Below are 18679 nucleotides of genomic sequence, written 5' to 3' on the forward strand. Positions count from 1 at the left end.
ACAAAGGTGCTTTGCATGACGAAGTCCGTGAACAGAAAACTGTGAGTGCTCGGAGCACCCACTGAGCTGGCAGGAACTCCAAATGATTGGGCAAGGGTAATAGCCCTCGCACATGATAGATACGGGTGATCAGCTGAAGTCCTGCAGGAAGATCATAGACAGAGTTCTGGATGGAATCTAGCCACATTCCAACTGGGAAGAACATGTCAGCGTGGTGCAGAATGTCGATCACCGGTCTGAATGGGTCCGCATCAGTTTCCCAAACGAATTCGTCCTTTTCTGGTGGAAACCTGAACCATTTACGGGGTCTATTACGGCACCGTTTACCTAAAGGACAGGTGGGCTGGCACCACAGGCAATTCTTTTGAAGAACAAGTAAATAACAAGCATCGCAGGTAGCTCCAAAGGTTTCAAAGTTTAAGCGATACCCCTCAGCACATGCTTGATGTAGGCACACGTGCCTTGATGCAGACGCATACCTTGCAGAAGCCTCCTATGTTCACCAGCTGCCATGTTCCTGCACACAGCATAAAATACACACAACAACAACATGATTTATATACGATATAATCAAAGAATCAGAATTAAAGCGTAGAAAGAGTTCAGTGCTTTTAGTTATAAGGAAACGTTTGTTACAGTCATTTTTTTCTCATTGACTAGGGCCATAATCCCTCCATCCAAATCCACATAGATGTTTTGATCCATATCTGTGGAGATGTTTTCTGTAGAAGACTCTTCACCTGTAATTTTATACACTGGGAGCTGTACGTATTGTCTAAACAATGACAAGGAATTCCACAACAGATAAAACATGCCACGGCTGCAAGGATTATTAAAATTGTAGTCCCAGTCTGACCCTATTCTACTCTATTTATTAGTATATTATGTTAATTATACTTGGAGTAAACAGGTTACATGAGTTTGATTAAAATATGGGATAAATAGGTTAAATTAAGCTACTTCATTGTATCTAATAGATTCTATACTAATTATTAGGTCCATTTGTTGGATTAATATAAAAAGCTAAACTATAAAAGCTAAGATTAGCTAGCTAGTTACCCATGCTAATGTTGCTAAATAATGACTTTGTACTTTTCGAGTCTTCTACTAAATAATCTACAATATTCTGCCATAATTATTTAGACGACTTACCAGGTACCTGTATGAAGAAATGTTCAATAGAAGAGAATTTGTAATGTTTTTTTAGTTGCTGCTAATCGCTGCTGCTTCTTGCTGCTGTTTGTTTGTTTGGTGGTTGTCAATTTTAGTGTCTCTTTACTTACAATTGGTAAATTCACAAATGAGAAACAAAAGCACGCTCTGAATTATATAGACGTGTCACACTGTGACATCACACCTAGATGCCCCGCCCTCTGCCTGTGACATCATCATGTCACTCACTTTATTTCTCTCTCTCTTTCTCTCTCTCTCACACACACACACACACACACACACACACACACACACACACACTCTGCGCATGTACAGATTACAGAGGGAAGATTACACACAAACCGGAAGTTGACCCGAGTGACTATATGAATGTTGTAGAATCATAAATGACCAGATGAAGCTGACTGAGGTGAACCCCTGAAACTAACCCAGGAACAGAGTAGGAACATTCTGACCACCTGCTGGTTTCTTTTTGAGAGACTGCTGAAAGGAAATTTCTTGAACTATCTATGGATTCAGTCTCGGTCGACCTTATTGTTTTGAATAGAAGTGACCGAACTGAACTCTTAAACCGAGTCACTTGAACTGAATCTAAAGAGTCGAAATCATCGAATCAAATCTTTTCTAACTGAATTGACCAAACTGAATGGACTGAATTATTAAAATGAATCTATTAAATAGTTCTTTCTGATGTTTTTTCTACTAACTGCAGTTGTCAAAAGTTATACTTGAACTATGATGTTATGAGGCTGCATTGGAACTAAACTTTATAGTATTGTGTGATCAGATGAACCCATGAAGAACTCATGTATTGTAAACTGATTTAATCTCTGTGTTATTGTGATTTAATATTTAAACTGATGCTGTGAATACTGTTCAATAACTGTTTATTTTATTACTTTAACTTCTGTTCATGTAAAATTGGGTTTAAACAGAAACACACACTATATTTAAGATATTTATTTATTTTGAAGTAATAAAAAATATTCAGTTACAATAATCACTGATATGTTTGTACTTTATTATATGTAGGACATGTCCAGCTTGATCTCCTCTTTTTCTTTCTCTGGTTTTCTTTCTCTAGTGCTGAAGTCATATTGCTGAACAGCTGTACAGCTTCCTCCAGTCACTCTCGGTTTCCATCCTCATTTCTCTTCCTCACCTAAGAATCTTTGTTTCCTCAGAGATTTTCTGCGACTCTTTGGGCTTGTAGAGGTTCAGCTTTCTGTTTCTGCTGTTTCTCATAGTCAGAACCCAAAGTGCCCTCAGCTGAGCTTTCATGTTTCTCCAATTGCTCTTGGTTTCTCAGAATGATCTTTTGATGATATATTTTATGGAGAGCAAAATATTTTAAGTTATTTAAAGTTAAATTTTTATTTATTCTGGAATAATTTTCCTGTCTGTTTTTATTAATATTTATGTCCAAAAAGCATTGTTTTAGTGTGTTCAATAAATGTTTATCCTGTTTGGCCCAAGAACCTAAAGTGGGCTTTAAGTTTTGGCCCCTGTGCAATTGAGTTTGACACCCTCATATAGATAAATATCATTAATTATTAATAATAACATAATTAAAGGTAATTGAGCAAATCTTTTATCTCAGAAGTGTGTATCAAACTGGTAGCCCTTCACATTAGTCGGTACCCAAGAAGTAGCTCTCGGTGTCAAAAAGGTTTGTGACCCCTAATTTATAATCTTGTTACTTTTGTCCCCACATGAACATATACATTTTATATTTAGTCATTGTGATTTCACCCTTTTACATCGTATCTCTGTTGGTTTCTTTTATTCAGCTCCATCTCACAGACGTTCTGGGACAGCTCTTAGGAGCGTTCTCCGCCGACAGTATCATCAATTTCAGCTCTTCTTCCTCACCACTGAGATTGCTCCATTTATTAAACATCTCTACTCCAGCTGTTCCAGAGAACCCCTGTCTGCCTCCTCACATCGTGAAGAATACTTTTACACGTGATATGAGCACACAGACAGAGGAGTTTTCAGGTAGTCTAGCGTTCGGTAAGGCAGCTGAAGCGCTGCATTATGGGATCTGTAGTTTGTGTTATCAGCGCTTCATTTTGCCGAGACATTAATATCAATAATAATAGCTCTTTATAAAATCATCTCATGGGCGGATTTGACACTGAGTTTGACACCCTGATCTATGTGAAGACACTGATCATGTTAATGATTTCTCACAATAATTATCAACAATGATTTAACAAGGTAGGATACAGCTATTTTTAGAAAAGGCACGCGGGCGACTCATGTGGTCCTTATGGCGAACTGGTGCACCACGTTGGTGACCCCTGATGTAGAATATAACACCGGGTTAGCTTCTAGCTTCTAGCTCCTCAGGCATGGAGTTTCTGGAGGTGTTGCTATCGCAGTAGATACGACCTTCAAACCAGAAAGACACAGACCTGAATAAACGGAGACACGCCCACAGTGCGTCTTCTTCGTGTTTACAGTGGTTCATCCTTCAATCCTACAATGCGTCGCTGCTGTAAACAGGTCAGACTGTAGTCTACAGAGAAACAGTCTATGAGACATGAACTCCTGCAGTCTCTCTGTAGGGTTATGTAGCTTTATGTGAACAGTGAGGAGACTTTTATTAAGCTCATGCCTTCGCCTACAGACTTCTTAAAGAAGGTGAGATTATATTGACATTTCATTATAAATCTACTAAAATGATTCAGACAATGATACAAAGAAATGTGTCTTGTTCTTTCCAAAATGTGTGTTGTTCTTGGTTTTGTATTTATTTCTATACAGTGTATTTTAAGTCTGTGGTATTGTTTTGTTAAATTTGCAGACTTTCCTGAAGCCCCTAAATTAATAATGGTCATAGTGACATTGGTAACATTGCATTAATGTAATAATATCTGATAGCCATTAGAGGGCACTCTCGTGCTGCATGTGGGTGTGTTTGCAGTGTGCAGAGTAAACGAGTAAAAACGCTGCAGTCATGTCTCGGTTCTTTCTGCGCATGCTCCGAACTTAATGGTATAATATGTGTTTTATAGCATAATGATGCAAACATAACAGTATTTACATTCATCACATTACTGTGCTGGAAAACAATATAAATTAAATAAAAAGAAGAAAAAATGTAGAAGAAGAAAAGCGGGACAAAGACAGAGGTAATGTGATGTAATGAATAGTGATGATCATATAAATAAACTAAGTTTAGTAAAAGTTTGTAAACAAACTTTATATTGTTCCAGTTTTAAAGTCTATTCTAAAAGTTATAAATAGTGTAATAATGTCTGGGTTTCAGAGATCCGTGATTTAGTAACATTTAAATTTTTTGTCACATGATACGCTTTTAACAACATTTGACTCTATAGTTGTGTAGAATTTGGGGATTTGTGGTATTTGTAATTCGAAGTGGTTAATTCGATAATGTTTGTTTATAACTTGGCTTATTAAAAAAAAGCAACATTTGATGTAAAATTCACTTTAAAAGTGTAGTACAGTGTAATTCATCGTGATACCGCTAGAGGGAGCTAAAGTTTAGTAGAACATTACTGCCACCTACTGGACATCGAACACTTTTTAAAATGAAGTGGAAGATTAAACAGTACTGTATGATAAAGAAGTGTTTAAATAAAGACTTTTATGTGCAGGAAGACCAGATGTAATTATTCTTACTGTTTGTGTTTCATTTATAATGTGACCCAGACAGCACCTATATTTTATATTCGATCAGATATCAATGTTTGTTTGTTTTTAAAGGAAAAAATAATAAATGCTTTTATTTCACCACACACTCATTAACAAGACAATGTAGTTATGAACAAATTTTCTTTACAAAACACAGGAAGCTGAAAGCAGCTGAGATGTAAATATCAGAGAGAACATTAAATATGATGACAAATGTAGTGACAGACATTTTCATGTTGTTCCAATCAACAGTATTGGGTGACCTACGTTCCTGTGGTGGTGAACATGACTGCGAGTTCTCCAGAAGAACAAATGCTGGTAATGTACAGTTCAAACACACACTGTTTTTCACACAGAATAAACTAAAGCCCATCACTTCCTCATCACCTAAACACACTGTTCATTTAGATTTTACTTACGGCAGCCAAACGTGCTCATTTTGTAAACTCCTTGATCACTTACTCTGTCTTTAAGGGAACTAAACGAAGAGGAATGAATGAAAAGTGGTATCCAATCTGTGATATTATTGGGGACCTGATTATGGTTCAGAACGATCTATAAAACATAACTGACTACTAAAATCAGATTGTCAAAATGTCCATATAGAGGAGTATGAGCGCAACTGGCAACCGCTCTAAAAGGCCACAGCTCTGATTTGATTAAACAGAGTGAAGGTTATTCATGAAGTATATCAGAATTGTACAAATCAATTAAACTACTTACTCTATGAACTCTATTTAAACAAAATCATTACTGAGTTTGGACCAAAATGATATCTGTATGCTAATGTGTGCTAATCAGGAAATACGTTCTACCTACCTTTCCTAGCCTGACTTTAAAATCCCACCCTGTCTGGCCTGCACTTCCTCCCTCACTCTGCCCTGTCTTTCCTCCTGCATACTATAATGAGATTTGTCTAGTCTGTGATTTAATTGCTACTGTCTCTGTTGTCTACAGATGAACAGCTTGAGAGTTATTCAGTAAAATCTGCTGCATTAGATGACGCTGAAAAGTCTACCTCTTCAGCTGAGCCCGGTCCTGCACAAGCCGTCACACCAAAGCCAGATAAAACAGAGCCTGTGCACGTGCCCCAGAGGTTCCAGCTTCTGCTCTATTCACCATCGATGAGCGAAACTGACGGCTCCTCGTCCTGGCGACTCCCAATCGCTCAGAGAGGTGAGTTTAGGGCTCGTCGCTGTCCCTGCACTGGATTTTAAATGTGACTAAATTAAACGTGTAGTCCAGCATTTTCCAACATGTTTTAATTAAGACGTATTGCAAATTGTTAAACTGTTGTGCATGTTAAACGTGTTGAATACAAAAAGTAGCCTGAAAGAACAAATCCGGTACTTTTAGAAATAAGACTGTACTTTTAAAATACGTTTTCTACAAATAAAAGAATTCGACATCTTTAAATTTCAATATGCAATATTATCTTTTGGTAATGGCGTATAAAAATATAAAAATCTCACATAATCCTTCCTTTTTCCCACAACTGCCCTTTGACTTTCATTGTAATCGAGTCATGAGTAAAGTTTTCTGCTCGTCTCAATAAACTAGGAGGCATGTTAGCTCTTGGTTGTAGTTATTGCACATGGACTACAAATCCTGTAGATATAAACAGAGGTGCAACACTGGAGTATTTCTTTAAATAACTATATATAAAGATATAAATGCTGTCGTTCACTTGGTGAATGTGTGAAACCTACATTTACACTACAAATTCACAGTAATCCTGGTGTGGTGTGTTTGTGTGTAGGATAAGCCAGAGCTCGCTTTCCAGCAGTCTGACTTTGACCTTGAGCCAGTCTCAACCACAGTCGAGAATTCCAGTGTGTCTCCTGTGATTGTGGAGCATCCTTTCACCTGTCGAAGACCAACAACACCACCATGCACAGTGAGACCTACTTCTTCTGCACACTTTATCATGTTTTCACTACTTTTCATGTCTGCTTTTGCTCGTTCCTTCCTCAGAGCCAGAGATGGAGAATAAGAGGATACAATATAGTAGAGACTTTCTTTTGAGCATCCAGTTCATGCCTGATTGTATGCAGAAGCCAGAGGGGCTTCCATCCATACCTGATGTGGTGCTACACAAGGTAAGCCTCCTGACATGTGGGCTTTATTTTAACTTTAAAACCAAATAAGGAATATTGTTTCACAGATCATTGCTTCACTCTCTGCTTTTACAGTGTAACCAAAATAAGTTGCCACCGGACCCACAGGGTCTCAGCTCCAGAGACTCAAATATCTCAAATATTCCAGCAGGAACTGGAAGCAGCTGTTTCAGTAAGCATGTTTCTCTCAAGAGGCTTTCTCTCATTTTCCCCACAGAATAAAATCTAAATCTACTGAATTTGCAAATGAAGCTTCAAGTGGATAATCTGTTATCAGGCTTGAACCCGTCCTTCTGTAACATTTCTATGGTATCTTTATGTGTAATATTTGTTTTTTAATTGCACAGATTTTTAGTTTTATGATGATTGACTGTGAGAGGCTTCAGGACGAGCTGGAGGAGGCGAATAACAAAGCTCACAGAAAACCAGGGGTAACGTCAAGTTCATCGGGAGCTGGCGGATGTTGACCGAGTCCATCATTCATAACTGCGTGGTAAAACTGCTGAAACAAAATGAAACTCTATTCTCCTCACCACCGCCGCTAAGAGATGGACTTTAAGACGGCCAAGGTAAACAACCAAAGACACCATTGTAGAGCATTTTCATTGTTCAGGATTGTTCTAATTACCATCCTGCAAAGTTGTACACTATTATACCTTTAATGTAGCATATTGAATATGCATTAAGTCTCTAGCTTTTGATTTAGGCCTCGATAAATGATATTAGTAGTGATATTAAAGTGTGTGTGTGGTTTAGTAAGCTTTTGCTGCTGCTTATGTAATACTGGCTTTGTAAAGTTTCATGTTAAAGCCTGTAATCTTTAACTGAGCACATGTTAACAGAGCACTTGCTTATAATTTATAGACCAATACAAAGATGCTTGGAGAAATTGCTAGAGCTACATTACATAAAAAGTGTGCTTCCTGTTGTTTAATATTTTAACAGCTGTTCCAAGTGTAACGATGAAATGTTTATGAACCGCCAGTAAACAAATATCTGCTTTTACAACATCGCGTCTGACAGCTGTAAATCTTCTATTAAACATTTTCCTGAAGTACTTGATGATAAGATTTATTTGGGACCGAATTTACGGGCTGAACTGGAAGAACGGCTGTGATGGAGAAACTAGCGCTAGAGCCACATCCGGAGCATCAGGTGAGTCTGTAGTGAATGTAGTCTGTGTTCTTTTTCAGCTCTCTCCTGTGTTCATGTTGTGAAACTGTGTTCTTGAAACTAAATTCAGTTTAATGCATGAGCATTTTAGTCATGACACATCATGTCTCTTGTGTTTCAGTAAAACTGGAGTGCCAGACTCGACTACAAACAAGCTGCGCTATCAGAGGAGGAAATGGAGAAATGCTCTAAATCCATTATTGAGGAGTTTCTACATAAATGATTACAAAGTAATGATCTCATGCAGTGATCTGGACCACGCTGGGCGAAACCAGACCACGTGGGTCATCTGTTCCATCAGCTGCTGCAGGCTGGGATCCTCTCCACATCTCAGTTTTTAAAGGGTGAGTGACATTCCCCACACAGCTCCGTCTCCCACTGGCGCCAGAGACACTACTGTCTGCGGAGATGTCCACAGCTTGATGACATATTTACACCCAATGGGGTTATTGTAACATTATTATGAATACGCTTGCTTTTACATTTGGTCATTTTCAGAGAATTTTATAACCAGGTTCTCAGAAACCCTCGAGATAGCAGATGATATGGCGATTGACACCTTATGTATGGCAGTACATAGCGGAGCTCGTTAATCCTGTGCTTCGGGAAGGAGGAATCTCTTTGAGAGAATTATTAATGTATTTACAGTTACATTTGAGACTATACATATACATTTTTTGCTGGAAAGGAAGTTGGTGTTTGTTTTTAATTGTCGATTTCTTGTGAATTCCAGTGAATTTAGTAAACCACTACTTCCTGTGGCAAGAGCCGCATATTATTTGAGAAATATTGCAGCTTCTCTGCAAACAAATGGTGAGCTGTGAGATCTTCTATAGAACATTACTGAAAAAAGGAAAGTGTTTTGTCATACTAGTTGAAAAAGGTTCTTTTGTGTTCAAGTCATTGCTGTGTTTTCTTCACTTTAGAGCCAAAGGAAGTGGAGGCCTTATGGAGGACTCTAAACTGAGCTGGGCTGATTTTCTTCCTGAAACCGTGGATGGGAATTTCATTTGTTAGTATAAGAACATTACAAATGGCAGCTCGTCTGATCAGAAAAGAGAAAAGTGTTTGTGTTTGTGGTGTAAAAAGCAGTGTGTTGGTTGGTAGACTTGATGCAGTTTAATTTCTAAACCAGCACAAATGCTGCCTTTAAGAAGAACATCTTCAGAGGGTTTTTCTCGTCCTGGTATCATAAGTGTAGATAAACATAGGTTGTGTTTAATTGACAGCCCTGATGAAGTCTGATGACCTGTAGGGGACAGCGAGCAGAAACACAAAGCAAAGAACGACATCAAACATGTTAGAGGTTCACAATATCAGAGCTCTCACATTCAGAAAATACTCCAGCTGAGTATGGGGAGGAAACCCCAAGTTACTGGGGAAGAAGGAAAATGTAAGGATCAGTAGTTATAAATGACCTGTGCAGTGAGGACAGTCCCAAATCTCAGGAACGCTTCCTACAGGTCCGTCATCCACAATACAGTCCAGATTTCTCAGCAGCAGTGTGACTGTCTACAGAACAACATCCAGTGTGTTCATCACTTCATTTACATTTCTTTAGGTTAAAAAAAACAGGAAGCATTCGGCATTAGACTTTTGAGTAAGTTGTGCTGTGTGATTCGTGATAATCAGATTTATGGTGAGACATAAACACCTTCAACAAAGTCAGACTCATAAATAATATTTTACCTGTTTACACACAGTTATACATTTTCTCACATTCTCTAAAGTCTCCAAAAGTCCAAAGGACTTCAGCCTGTTCTTTTTTGATCCTTCACCTTCTGCTCCTCTACCTTCTGCTCCTCCACCTCTAAAGAAGTGTCAGATAGAGATGGGTTATATATATATATATTCATATTATTTTCAGGTCCAGATTTACCAGAAGGCAGACTTGCTAAGGCTATTTCTGTATCAGATATAAACTCATCCAATTGTAATGCTGTACCCACACTTATTGTAGGAATACATACATTTTGAAAAGGCCTATAATGTTGAAGTGTCAGCAGATAAAGGAGCAGTATATAGTGATTTATAACATTGGAAGAAACAGCCATTGATTGTTAATACTGGAGTGTAGTGGTCATCATGTCTGTTTTATATGCAGAAGGTCTTGGGTTTGACCCACAGTGGAGACCTGCTCTTGAGCCTCTGATTTTAATTTCCTACTCAATTACTTAGTTGATTGTTGATGCGTTAATAAATGAGAATGTGCATGCACGTGTTTTGAGGGTTTTTACACAACAGCGTTGCCATTTGTTTGATGAAGGCATGCTAGCTAAAAATACATACAGTACATGTTTATCTGTCAGGAATCCACCTGCCACGCCCCCTTCGGCCCCCTTCAGTGTGGTTCACCAGTATACACTACAACACCTGTAGCAGCTGTAAGACTTGATTTTTCAGCCACATTTCGCGAGTTCTTCTGCGGCTGCACCGAGATAACCGACGTTAAATAGCAAGTTTTTTTTTTGTGCTCGAGATATTAGGTATATCGACATAACCGATAAAAAATGCTTAGAAAAAGCGAGAATTTGGGGTTCCACTTCAAAAACGTCGACTTAATAGGGTTGTCAAGGTAACCGAGGGCGAGATAACCGGGTTCCACTGTATTCACAATCAAACACTAAAGTGGCTTCTGCTGTTGTGTTGAGCTCTTAAACATGTTCTTTTACAGCTGTGAAAACAGAACACGGGTTAGCTTCTAGCTGAGGCATGTAGATTCTGAAGGAGCTTGGCAGATTGGAGTTGCTGTTTATTAAAGCAGCTTGAACCAGAAAGACACAGCATTTGACATTTTGTCTTTATGCTCAACTAAAGTGAAATAATGAGCATATTTTACTTTGAGAAACTCGTCTTGCTCTCGCCTCGACTGCTTTTTGACAGACCTGAATAAGCGGAAGCACAGTGTCTTCTTCCTGTTTGTGGTTCATCCTCCAATACTGCTCGCTGCTGTAAGCTGGTTAGCTGTAGTCTACACTTCAGAGCATTCATTTAAAAAAGTAGTAGCACCATACAGAGCAGTTACTTTATTTTACAGTATTGTTACAGTATTAGTTACTGTCAAAAGTAACGTTACACCAACACTGTTTATTTGCATGTTTGTCACACTTTAATGTTTCAGATCGTCAAACTAATTTAAATATTAGTAAAAGATACACAAGTGAACACGACATGCAGATTTTAAATGAAGGAAACAAAATCAAAACTACATGGCCCTGTGTGAAAAGTGTTTGCCCCCAAAACTGCTAACTTTATCACTTCAATTCAAAGGATTCACATGGCAAAAACATGGAACAGTGACCTTCCCAGGAGTGGCCGGCTGACCAAAATTACCCCAAGAGCACAACTCATCCAAGAGATCACAAAAGACCCCATAACAACATCCAAAGAACTGCAGCCTCACTTGCCTCAGTTAAGGTCAGTGTTTATGACTCCCCATGAAAGAGACGGCAAAATGATCTACACGGCAGAGATCTAAGACTGAAACAGCTGCTAAACAAAAAGAACATAAAGGCTCGTCTCAGTTTTGCCAGAAAACATCTTGATGATCCCCAAGACTTTTGGGAAAATACTCGAAAGTTTAACTTTTGTAGGTGTGTGTCCCATCATGCCTTGCGTAAAAAGTAACACCGCATTTGAGAAAAAGAGAGTCATACCAACAGTGAAATATGGTGGTGGTAGTGTGATGGTCTGGGTCTGTTTTGCTGCTTCAGGACCTGGAAGACTTGCTGTAATAAATGGATCCATGAATTCTGCTGTTTACTAAAAAATCCTGAAGGAGAATCTGTTTGTGACTTCAAGCTGAAGTGAACTTGGGTTCTGCAGGACAATGATCCAAAACACACCAGTCCACCTCTGACAGCTAAGGAAAGAAAAAATGAAGACTTTGGAGTAGCCTAGTCAAAGTCCTGACCTGAATCCTATTGAGATGCTGTGACATGACCTTCAAAGAAAGGTTTGTGCTTAAAACCATTCAATGTGGCTGAATTACAACAATTCTGCATAGATGAGTGATTAAATTCCTCCACAGCACTCTAACAGACTCATCACAAGTTATCACAACCTGATTGCAGTTGTTTGCTAAAACAAAAATATTGTGGTTTTGGATTTGTTTTTCAATAATAAAAACTGCATGTTCACTTGTGTTATCTTATCGTATCATTCGTTGTTCAATCAGGCTCTTCGGCTTTCTAAAATAAAGAGTAACTGGGAATCGGACCTTAATTATAATTTTATGGATGAGGAATGGTCCAAGGCCCTTGGTAACATTCCTCCTCTATATCTTTCATTCGTTAATACAGTGATCAGTGATGGGTATTTGACTCCTACTCTTTATCATACTTTTGTCTTTGCCCAGCCTTGACCTCTTTCTGGACATCAGTTTTAAATCAATCTCTAAATACTTCATTTTAGATATTAAACCATGTCCCTAATAGCATTATTTGGAATCAACCCCACAAATCCCTCCTTGTCATCCTTACAATCAAACATGCTCGCCTTTTGTTTATAGTAGCAAAGAGACTTATATTACTGAACTGGAAGAATCCTCACCCACCCAGTTCTTCTTATTAAATACATGACCTGTCTCAGTTTATTCAAATAGAAAAGATCAGATTTACATTACTTAGTATTACGGAAAGGTTTTACCACCTGGCAACCATTCTTGTATTTAAGAAGGAAAATAAAATTCTTTGTTTAGCCTTTTGAGCTCTTCCCTTGTCCTGACTTCTTGGTAGATGTAGAAAAGAAAGGAAAACATATATCTTAGAGAGTGTTCATGTACTTAGGTGCAAATCTTTTATTTTGTTTTTTTATTTGTTTTCTTTCTTTCTTTCTCCTGTTATGCTCACATTCATGATTGTGATTATATGTATAACTTAGAGAGACCACTTTCTTGTTGTTGGACTAAATTAAACACTGTTCCATTGTCTTTCTCGCCTGAGTGTCTTTCTGTTTGAATGCATCAATAAAAAGAGTTGGATAATAATAATAATAAGAAGAAGAAGAAGCTAAGTGATTTTGAAATGTTTTGCGGTGTCTATGATGGCGGGTCCATCTAATACACAAACGGCAAGTGTTCAAGGAAGCAAATAAAAGCAAGACTGCTTAGAGGTTGTTACTTGGCAACTGAACATAATCACTAAAGGTTTTGCGTTGGCTGAATCGAACAGGTCAACTGCTTGGAAGGCAGCTATGCTCACCACTATACCACCAACGCCACACTACCAGGGCGAACAGCCAAATAAATCCATGCTAGAAGAACGTTGGTTGTTTTGAACTTCTCAGCAAACCGGTTCATTCTCCTGCTCTACTGCAACTGTGAATGTATGCAAAAGTGCAAACAGTGACCAAGAAGCTTTTCCTGTGGTAGTTTCTGTAGTGTAGTGGTCATCACGTTCGCCTCACGAAAGGTCCTGCTTCTACACCAGGCAGAAACAAGGTTGTGATTTTGAAGCTAGTGTTAAATTCTTAGGCCTGTAAACTGTGTTACTCGACAGCATTAGAGAAATGTAGAAAACTTTCTTTTATATTGTTTCTGTAGTGTAGTGCTTTAAGTGTTATTGCTGCTGTTTGAACTACAAAAATGTTCAAACAAGTTAAATGTTCCTTATTTTAAAATATGCAAATGCAGTTATAAGAAAATAAAAACTATTTTTATTTCAATAAAATCTGAATTCAAGAAATTCCTGGAAAAAATGACTTTGACTTATTTTACACAGAACTGTGCAGTAAAGCTGAAACTCTACATCTTCAAACTGCATCATGTAACTGAAAAAAAAAGCAAAACTTTACAGGATGTGGTGTTTTGCACAATGTGGCACTGAGGACCAGTTTCCCTCTCCTCTGACCTCCCTCCCCTCAGCATTATGATACAGCCCCCATGAGGAGGTCATACACGTTTGAAAGGAAGACAAAAATCATGGTTTAACTTCATCTTTTAATAATTGTGCAATTTTACTTTTGTCACATTTTTTGTCACAAAAGTTTATCATGTGGATTTTAATTATTTAGTTTAAAAGCATCCTCCAGTTGAGAAACACTGATTTAGAATCAGGATTTAAATGATGTTGAACACTTCAATAAACAAGTGATTTCATATTTTAGATTTTTATTGATTTTATTAATTATTATTGGACATGGAGAGGTTTAGCTTTCAGTTCCTGTCCTTGATGTCCAGACTCACTTGCCTTTTTTTTCTTTTCTTTTTTACTGGAATGGGTGATAGTCGTCTGATCCAGTGCGGCAGGGGAACAGATATAGAACTGTGAGACTTCAGTGCAGACCACACCGCATTGTGAAACCTCAAACCACCACCGTGAAGACGAGAATACCTTGAGTCTGTTCCGATTGTGTGAAATTTGTGACAAAGGATAGGACGACAATTCCAATCACGATGTTTCGCTGGTTCAGTTGTCCATAGAACATAGCCACAGAAGGTGATGGTGTAGTACGTTACAAAGGTGCTTTGCATGACGAAGTCCGTGAACAGAAAACTGTGAGTGCTCGGAGCACCCACTGAGCTGGCAGGAACTCCAAATGATTGGGCAAGGGTAATAGCCCCACGCACATGATAGATACGGGTGATCAGCTGAAGTCCTGCAGGAAGATCATAGACAGAGTTCTGGATGGAATCTAGCCACATTCCATCTGGGGAGAACATGTCAGCGTGGTGCAGAATGTCCATCACCGGTCTGAACGGGTCCTCATCAGTTTCCCAAACGAATTCGTCATTTTCTGGAGGAAACCTGAACCATTTACGGGTCTATTACGGCACTGCGTTTACCTAAAGGACAGGTGGGCTGGCACCACAGGCAATTCTTTTGAAGAACAAGTAAATAACAAGCATCGCAGGGAGCTCTAAAGGTTTCAAAGTTGAGCGATACCCCTCAGCACATGCTTGATGTAGGCACACGTGCCTTGATGCAGACGCATACCTTGCAGAAGCCTCCTATGTTCACCAGCTGCCATGTTCCTGCACACAGCATAAAATACACACAACAACAACATGATTTATATACGATATAATCAAAGAATCAGAATTAAAGCGTAGAAAGAGTTTAGTGCTTTTAGTTATAAGGAAACGTTTGTTACAGTCATTTTTTCTCATTGACTAGGGCCATAATCCCTCCATCCAAATCCACATAGATGTTTTGATCCATATCTGTGGAGATGTTTTCTGTAGAAGACTCTTCACCTGTAATTTTATACACTGGGAGCTGTACGTATTGTCTAAACAATGACAAGGAATTCCACAACAGATAAAACATGCCACGGCTGCAAGGATTATTAAAATTGTAGTCCCAGTCTGACCCTATTCTACTCTATTTATTAGTATATTATGTTAATTATACTTGGAGTAAACAGGTTACATGAGTTTGATTAAAATATGGGATAAATAGGTTAAATTAAGCTACTTCATTGTATCTAATAGATTCTATACTAATTATTAGGTACATTTGTTGGATTAATATAAAAAGTTAAACTATAAAAGCTAATCTTAGCTAGCCGGCTAGTTACCCATGCTAATGTCGCTAAATAATGACTTTGTACTTTTCGAGTCTTCTACTAAATAATCTACAATATTCTGCCATAATTATTTAGACGACTTACCAGGTACCTGTATGAAGAAATGTTCAATAGAAGAGAATTTGTAATGTTTTTTTAGTTGCTGCTAATCGCTGCTGCTTCTTGCTGCTGTTTGTTTGTTTGGTGGTTGTCAATTTTAGTGTCTCTTTACTTACAATTGGTAAATTCACAAATGAGAAACAAAAGCACGCTTTGAATTATATAGACGTGTCACACTGTGACATCACACCTAGATGCCCCGCCCTCTGCCTGTGACATCATCATGTCACTCACTTTATTTCTCTCTCTCTCTTTCTCTCTATCTCTCTCTCTCACACACACACACACACACACACACACACACACACACACACACACACACTCTGCGCATGTACAGATTACAGAGGAAGATTACACACAACCGGAAGTTGACCCAGTGACTATATGAATGTTGTAGAATCATAAATGACCAGATGAAGCTGACTGAGGTGAACCCCTGAAACTAACCCAGGAACAGAGTAGGAACATTCTGACCACCTGCTGGTTTCTTTTTGAGAGACTGCTGAAAGGAAATTTCTTGAACTATCTATGGATTCAGTCTCGGTCGACCTCATTGTTTTGAATAGAAGTGACCGAACTGAACTCTTGAACCGAGTCACTTGAACTGAATCTAAAGAGTCGAAATCATCGAATCGAATCTTTTCTAACTGAATTGACCAAACTGAATGGACTGAATTATTAAAATGAATCTATTAAATAGTTCTTTCTGATGTTTTTCTACTAACTGCAGTTGTCAAAAGTTATACTTGAACTATGATGTTATGAGGCTGCATTGGAACTAAACTTTATAGTATTGTGTGATCAGATGAACCCATGAAGAACTCATGTATTGTAAACTGATTTAATCTCTGTGTTATTGTGATTTAATATTTAAACTGATGCTGTGAATACTGTTCAATAACTGTTTATTTTATTACTTTAACTTCTGTTCATGTAAAATTGGTTTAACAGACACTATATTTAAGATATTTATTTATTTTGAAGTAATAAAAATATTGAGTTACAATAATCACTGATATGTTTGTACTTTATTATATGTAGGACATGTCCAGCTTGATCTCCTCTTTTCTTTCTCTGGTTTTCTTTCTCTAGTGCTGAAGTCATATTGCTGAACAGCTGTACAGCTTCCTCCAGTCACCTCGGTTTCCATCCTCATTTCTCTTCCCTCACCTAAGAATCTTTGTTTCCTCAGAGATTTTCTGACTCTTTGGGCTTGTAGAGGTTCAGCTTTCTGTTTCTGCTGTTTCTCATAGTCAGAACCCAAAGTGCCCTCAGTTTCATGTTTCTCCAATTGCTCTTGGTTTCTCAGAATGATCTTTTGATGATATATTTTATGGAGAGCAAAATATTTTAAGTTATTTAAAGTTAAATTTTATTTATTCTGGAATAATTTTCATGTCTGTTTTATTAATATTTATGTTCAAAAACATTGTTTTAGTGTGTTCAATAAATGTTTATCCTGTTTTGAGAACCTAAAGTGGGCTTTAAGTTTTCCTGTGCAATTGAGTTTGACACCCTCATATAGATAAATATCATTAATTATTAATAATAACATAATTAAAGGTAATTGAGCAAATCTTTTATCTCAGAAGTGTGTATCAAACTGGTAGCCCTTCACATTAGTGACCCAGTAGCTCTCGTGTAAAGGTTTTGACCCCTAATTTATAATCTTGTTACTTTTGTCCCCACATGAACATATACATTTTATATTTAGTCATTGTGATTTCACCCTTTTTACATCGTATCTCTTGGTTTCTTTATTCAGCTCCATCTCACAGACGTTCTGGGACAGCTCTTAGGGCGTTCTGACAGTATCATCAATTTCAGCTCTTCTTCCTCACCACTGAGATTGCTCCATTTATTAAACATCTCTACTCCAGCTGTTCCAGAGAACCCTGTCTGCCTCCTCACATCGTGAAGAATACTTTTACACGTGATATGAGCACACAGACAGAGGAGTTTCAGGTAGTCTATTTGTCTAAGGCAGCTGGCTGCATTATGGGATCTGTAGTTTGTGTTATCAGCGCTTCATTTTGCGAGACATTATATTATAATAGCTCTTTATAAAATCATCTGGCGGATTTGACACTGAGTTTGACACTGATCTATGTGAAGACACTGATCATATGATTTCTCACAATAATTATCAACAATGATTTAACAAGGTAGGATACAGCTATTTTTAGAAAAGGCCTTACTCATGGTATGGTGAACTGGTGCCTTGACCCTGATGTAGAATATAACACCGGGTTAGCTTCTGGCTTCTAGCTCCTCAGGCATGGAGTTTCTGGAGGTGTTGCTATCGCAGTAGATACGACCTTCAAACCAGAAAGACACAGACCTGAATAACGGAGACACGCCCACAGTGCGTCTTCTTCGTGTTTACAGTGGTTCATCCTTCAATCCTACAATGCGTCGCTGCTGTAAACAGGTCAGACTGTAGTCTACAGAGAAACAGTCTATGAGACATGAACTCCTGCAGTCTCTCTGTAGGGGTTATGTAGCTTTATGTGAACAGTGAGAGACTTTATTAAGCTCATGCCTTCGCCTACAGACTTCTTAAAGAAGGTGAGATTATATTGACATTTCATTATAAATCTACTAAAATGATTCAGACAATGATACAAAGAAATGTGTCTTGTTCTTTCCAAAATGTGTGTTGTTCTTGGTTTTGTATTTATTTCTATACAGTGTATTTTAAGTCTGTGGTATTGTTTTGTTAAATTTGCAGACTTTCCTGAAGCCCCTAAATTAATAATGGTCATAGTGACATTGGTAACATTGCATTAATGTAATAATATCTGATAGCCATTAGAGGCACTCTCGTGCTGCATGTGGGTGTGTTTGCAGTGTGCAGAGTAAACGAGTAAAAACGCAGCAGTCATGTCTCCGGTTCTTTCTGCATGCTCCGAACTTAATGGTATAATATG

General features: G+C 38.1%; 3 protein-coding genes and 2 long non-coding RNA genes across 5 annotated transcripts in view; 4 read left to right on the top strand and 1 right to left on the bottom strand.

Moving 5' to 3' along the window:
- The window catches only part of LOC124384578 (zinc finger protein 850-like), a 1373244-nt gene that overhangs the window by 993388 nt on the left and 361177 nt on the right, over positions 1–18679 (bottom strand). The gene's annotated exons all lie outside the window — the stretch shown is intronic.
- Positions 1–18679, top strand: part of LOC124384657 (leucine-rich repeat flightless-interacting protein 1-like) — a 794289-nt gene that overhangs the window by 305225 nt on the left and 470385 nt on the right. The window lies entirely within an intron of this gene.
- On the top strand, positions 4148–5423 carry LOC124384721. Its single transcript, XR_006925527.1, has 3 exons — positions 4148–4310; positions 5086–5151; positions 5308–5423. It is a non-coding gene; the product is annotated as an uncharacterized LOC124384721 (long non-coding RNA).
- LOC124384750 lies at positions 5971–6692 on the top strand. The gene is made up of 2 exons (XR_006925563.1): positions 5971–6009; positions 6593–6692. It is a non-coding gene; the product is annotated as an uncharacterized LOC124384750 (long non-coding RNA).
- On the top strand, positions 6716–7330 carry LOC124384663 (eukaryotic translation initiation factor 4 gamma 3-like). The gene is made up of 4 exons (XM_046847710.1): positions 6716–6730; positions 6808–6932; positions 7026–7122; positions 7298–7330. Exons 1-4 carry the CDS (start codon positions 6724–6726, stop codon positions 7303–7305), a joined length of 237 nt encoding a protein of 78 aa, XP_046703666.1. The 5' UTR covers positions 6716–6723; the 3' UTR covers positions 7306–7330.

This window comes from Silurus meridionalis, chromosome 4 (genome assembly GCF_014805685.1).
Source record: "Silurus meridionalis isolate SWU-2019-XX chromosome 4, ASM1480568v1, whole genome shotgun sequence".
NCBI classification, from domain to species: Eukaryota; Metazoa; Chordata; class Actinopteri; order Siluriformes; family Siluridae; genus Silurus; species Silurus meridionalis.

What these genes read in the sequence shown, in the direction of transcription:
- LOC124384663 (XM_046847710.1), top strand. An exon ending in CTGATGTGGTGCTACACAAG is followed by an intron (nt 6,933 to 7,025) that starts GTAAGCCTCCTG and finishes CTGCTTTTACAG; the next exon opens with TGTAACCAAAATAAGTTGCC.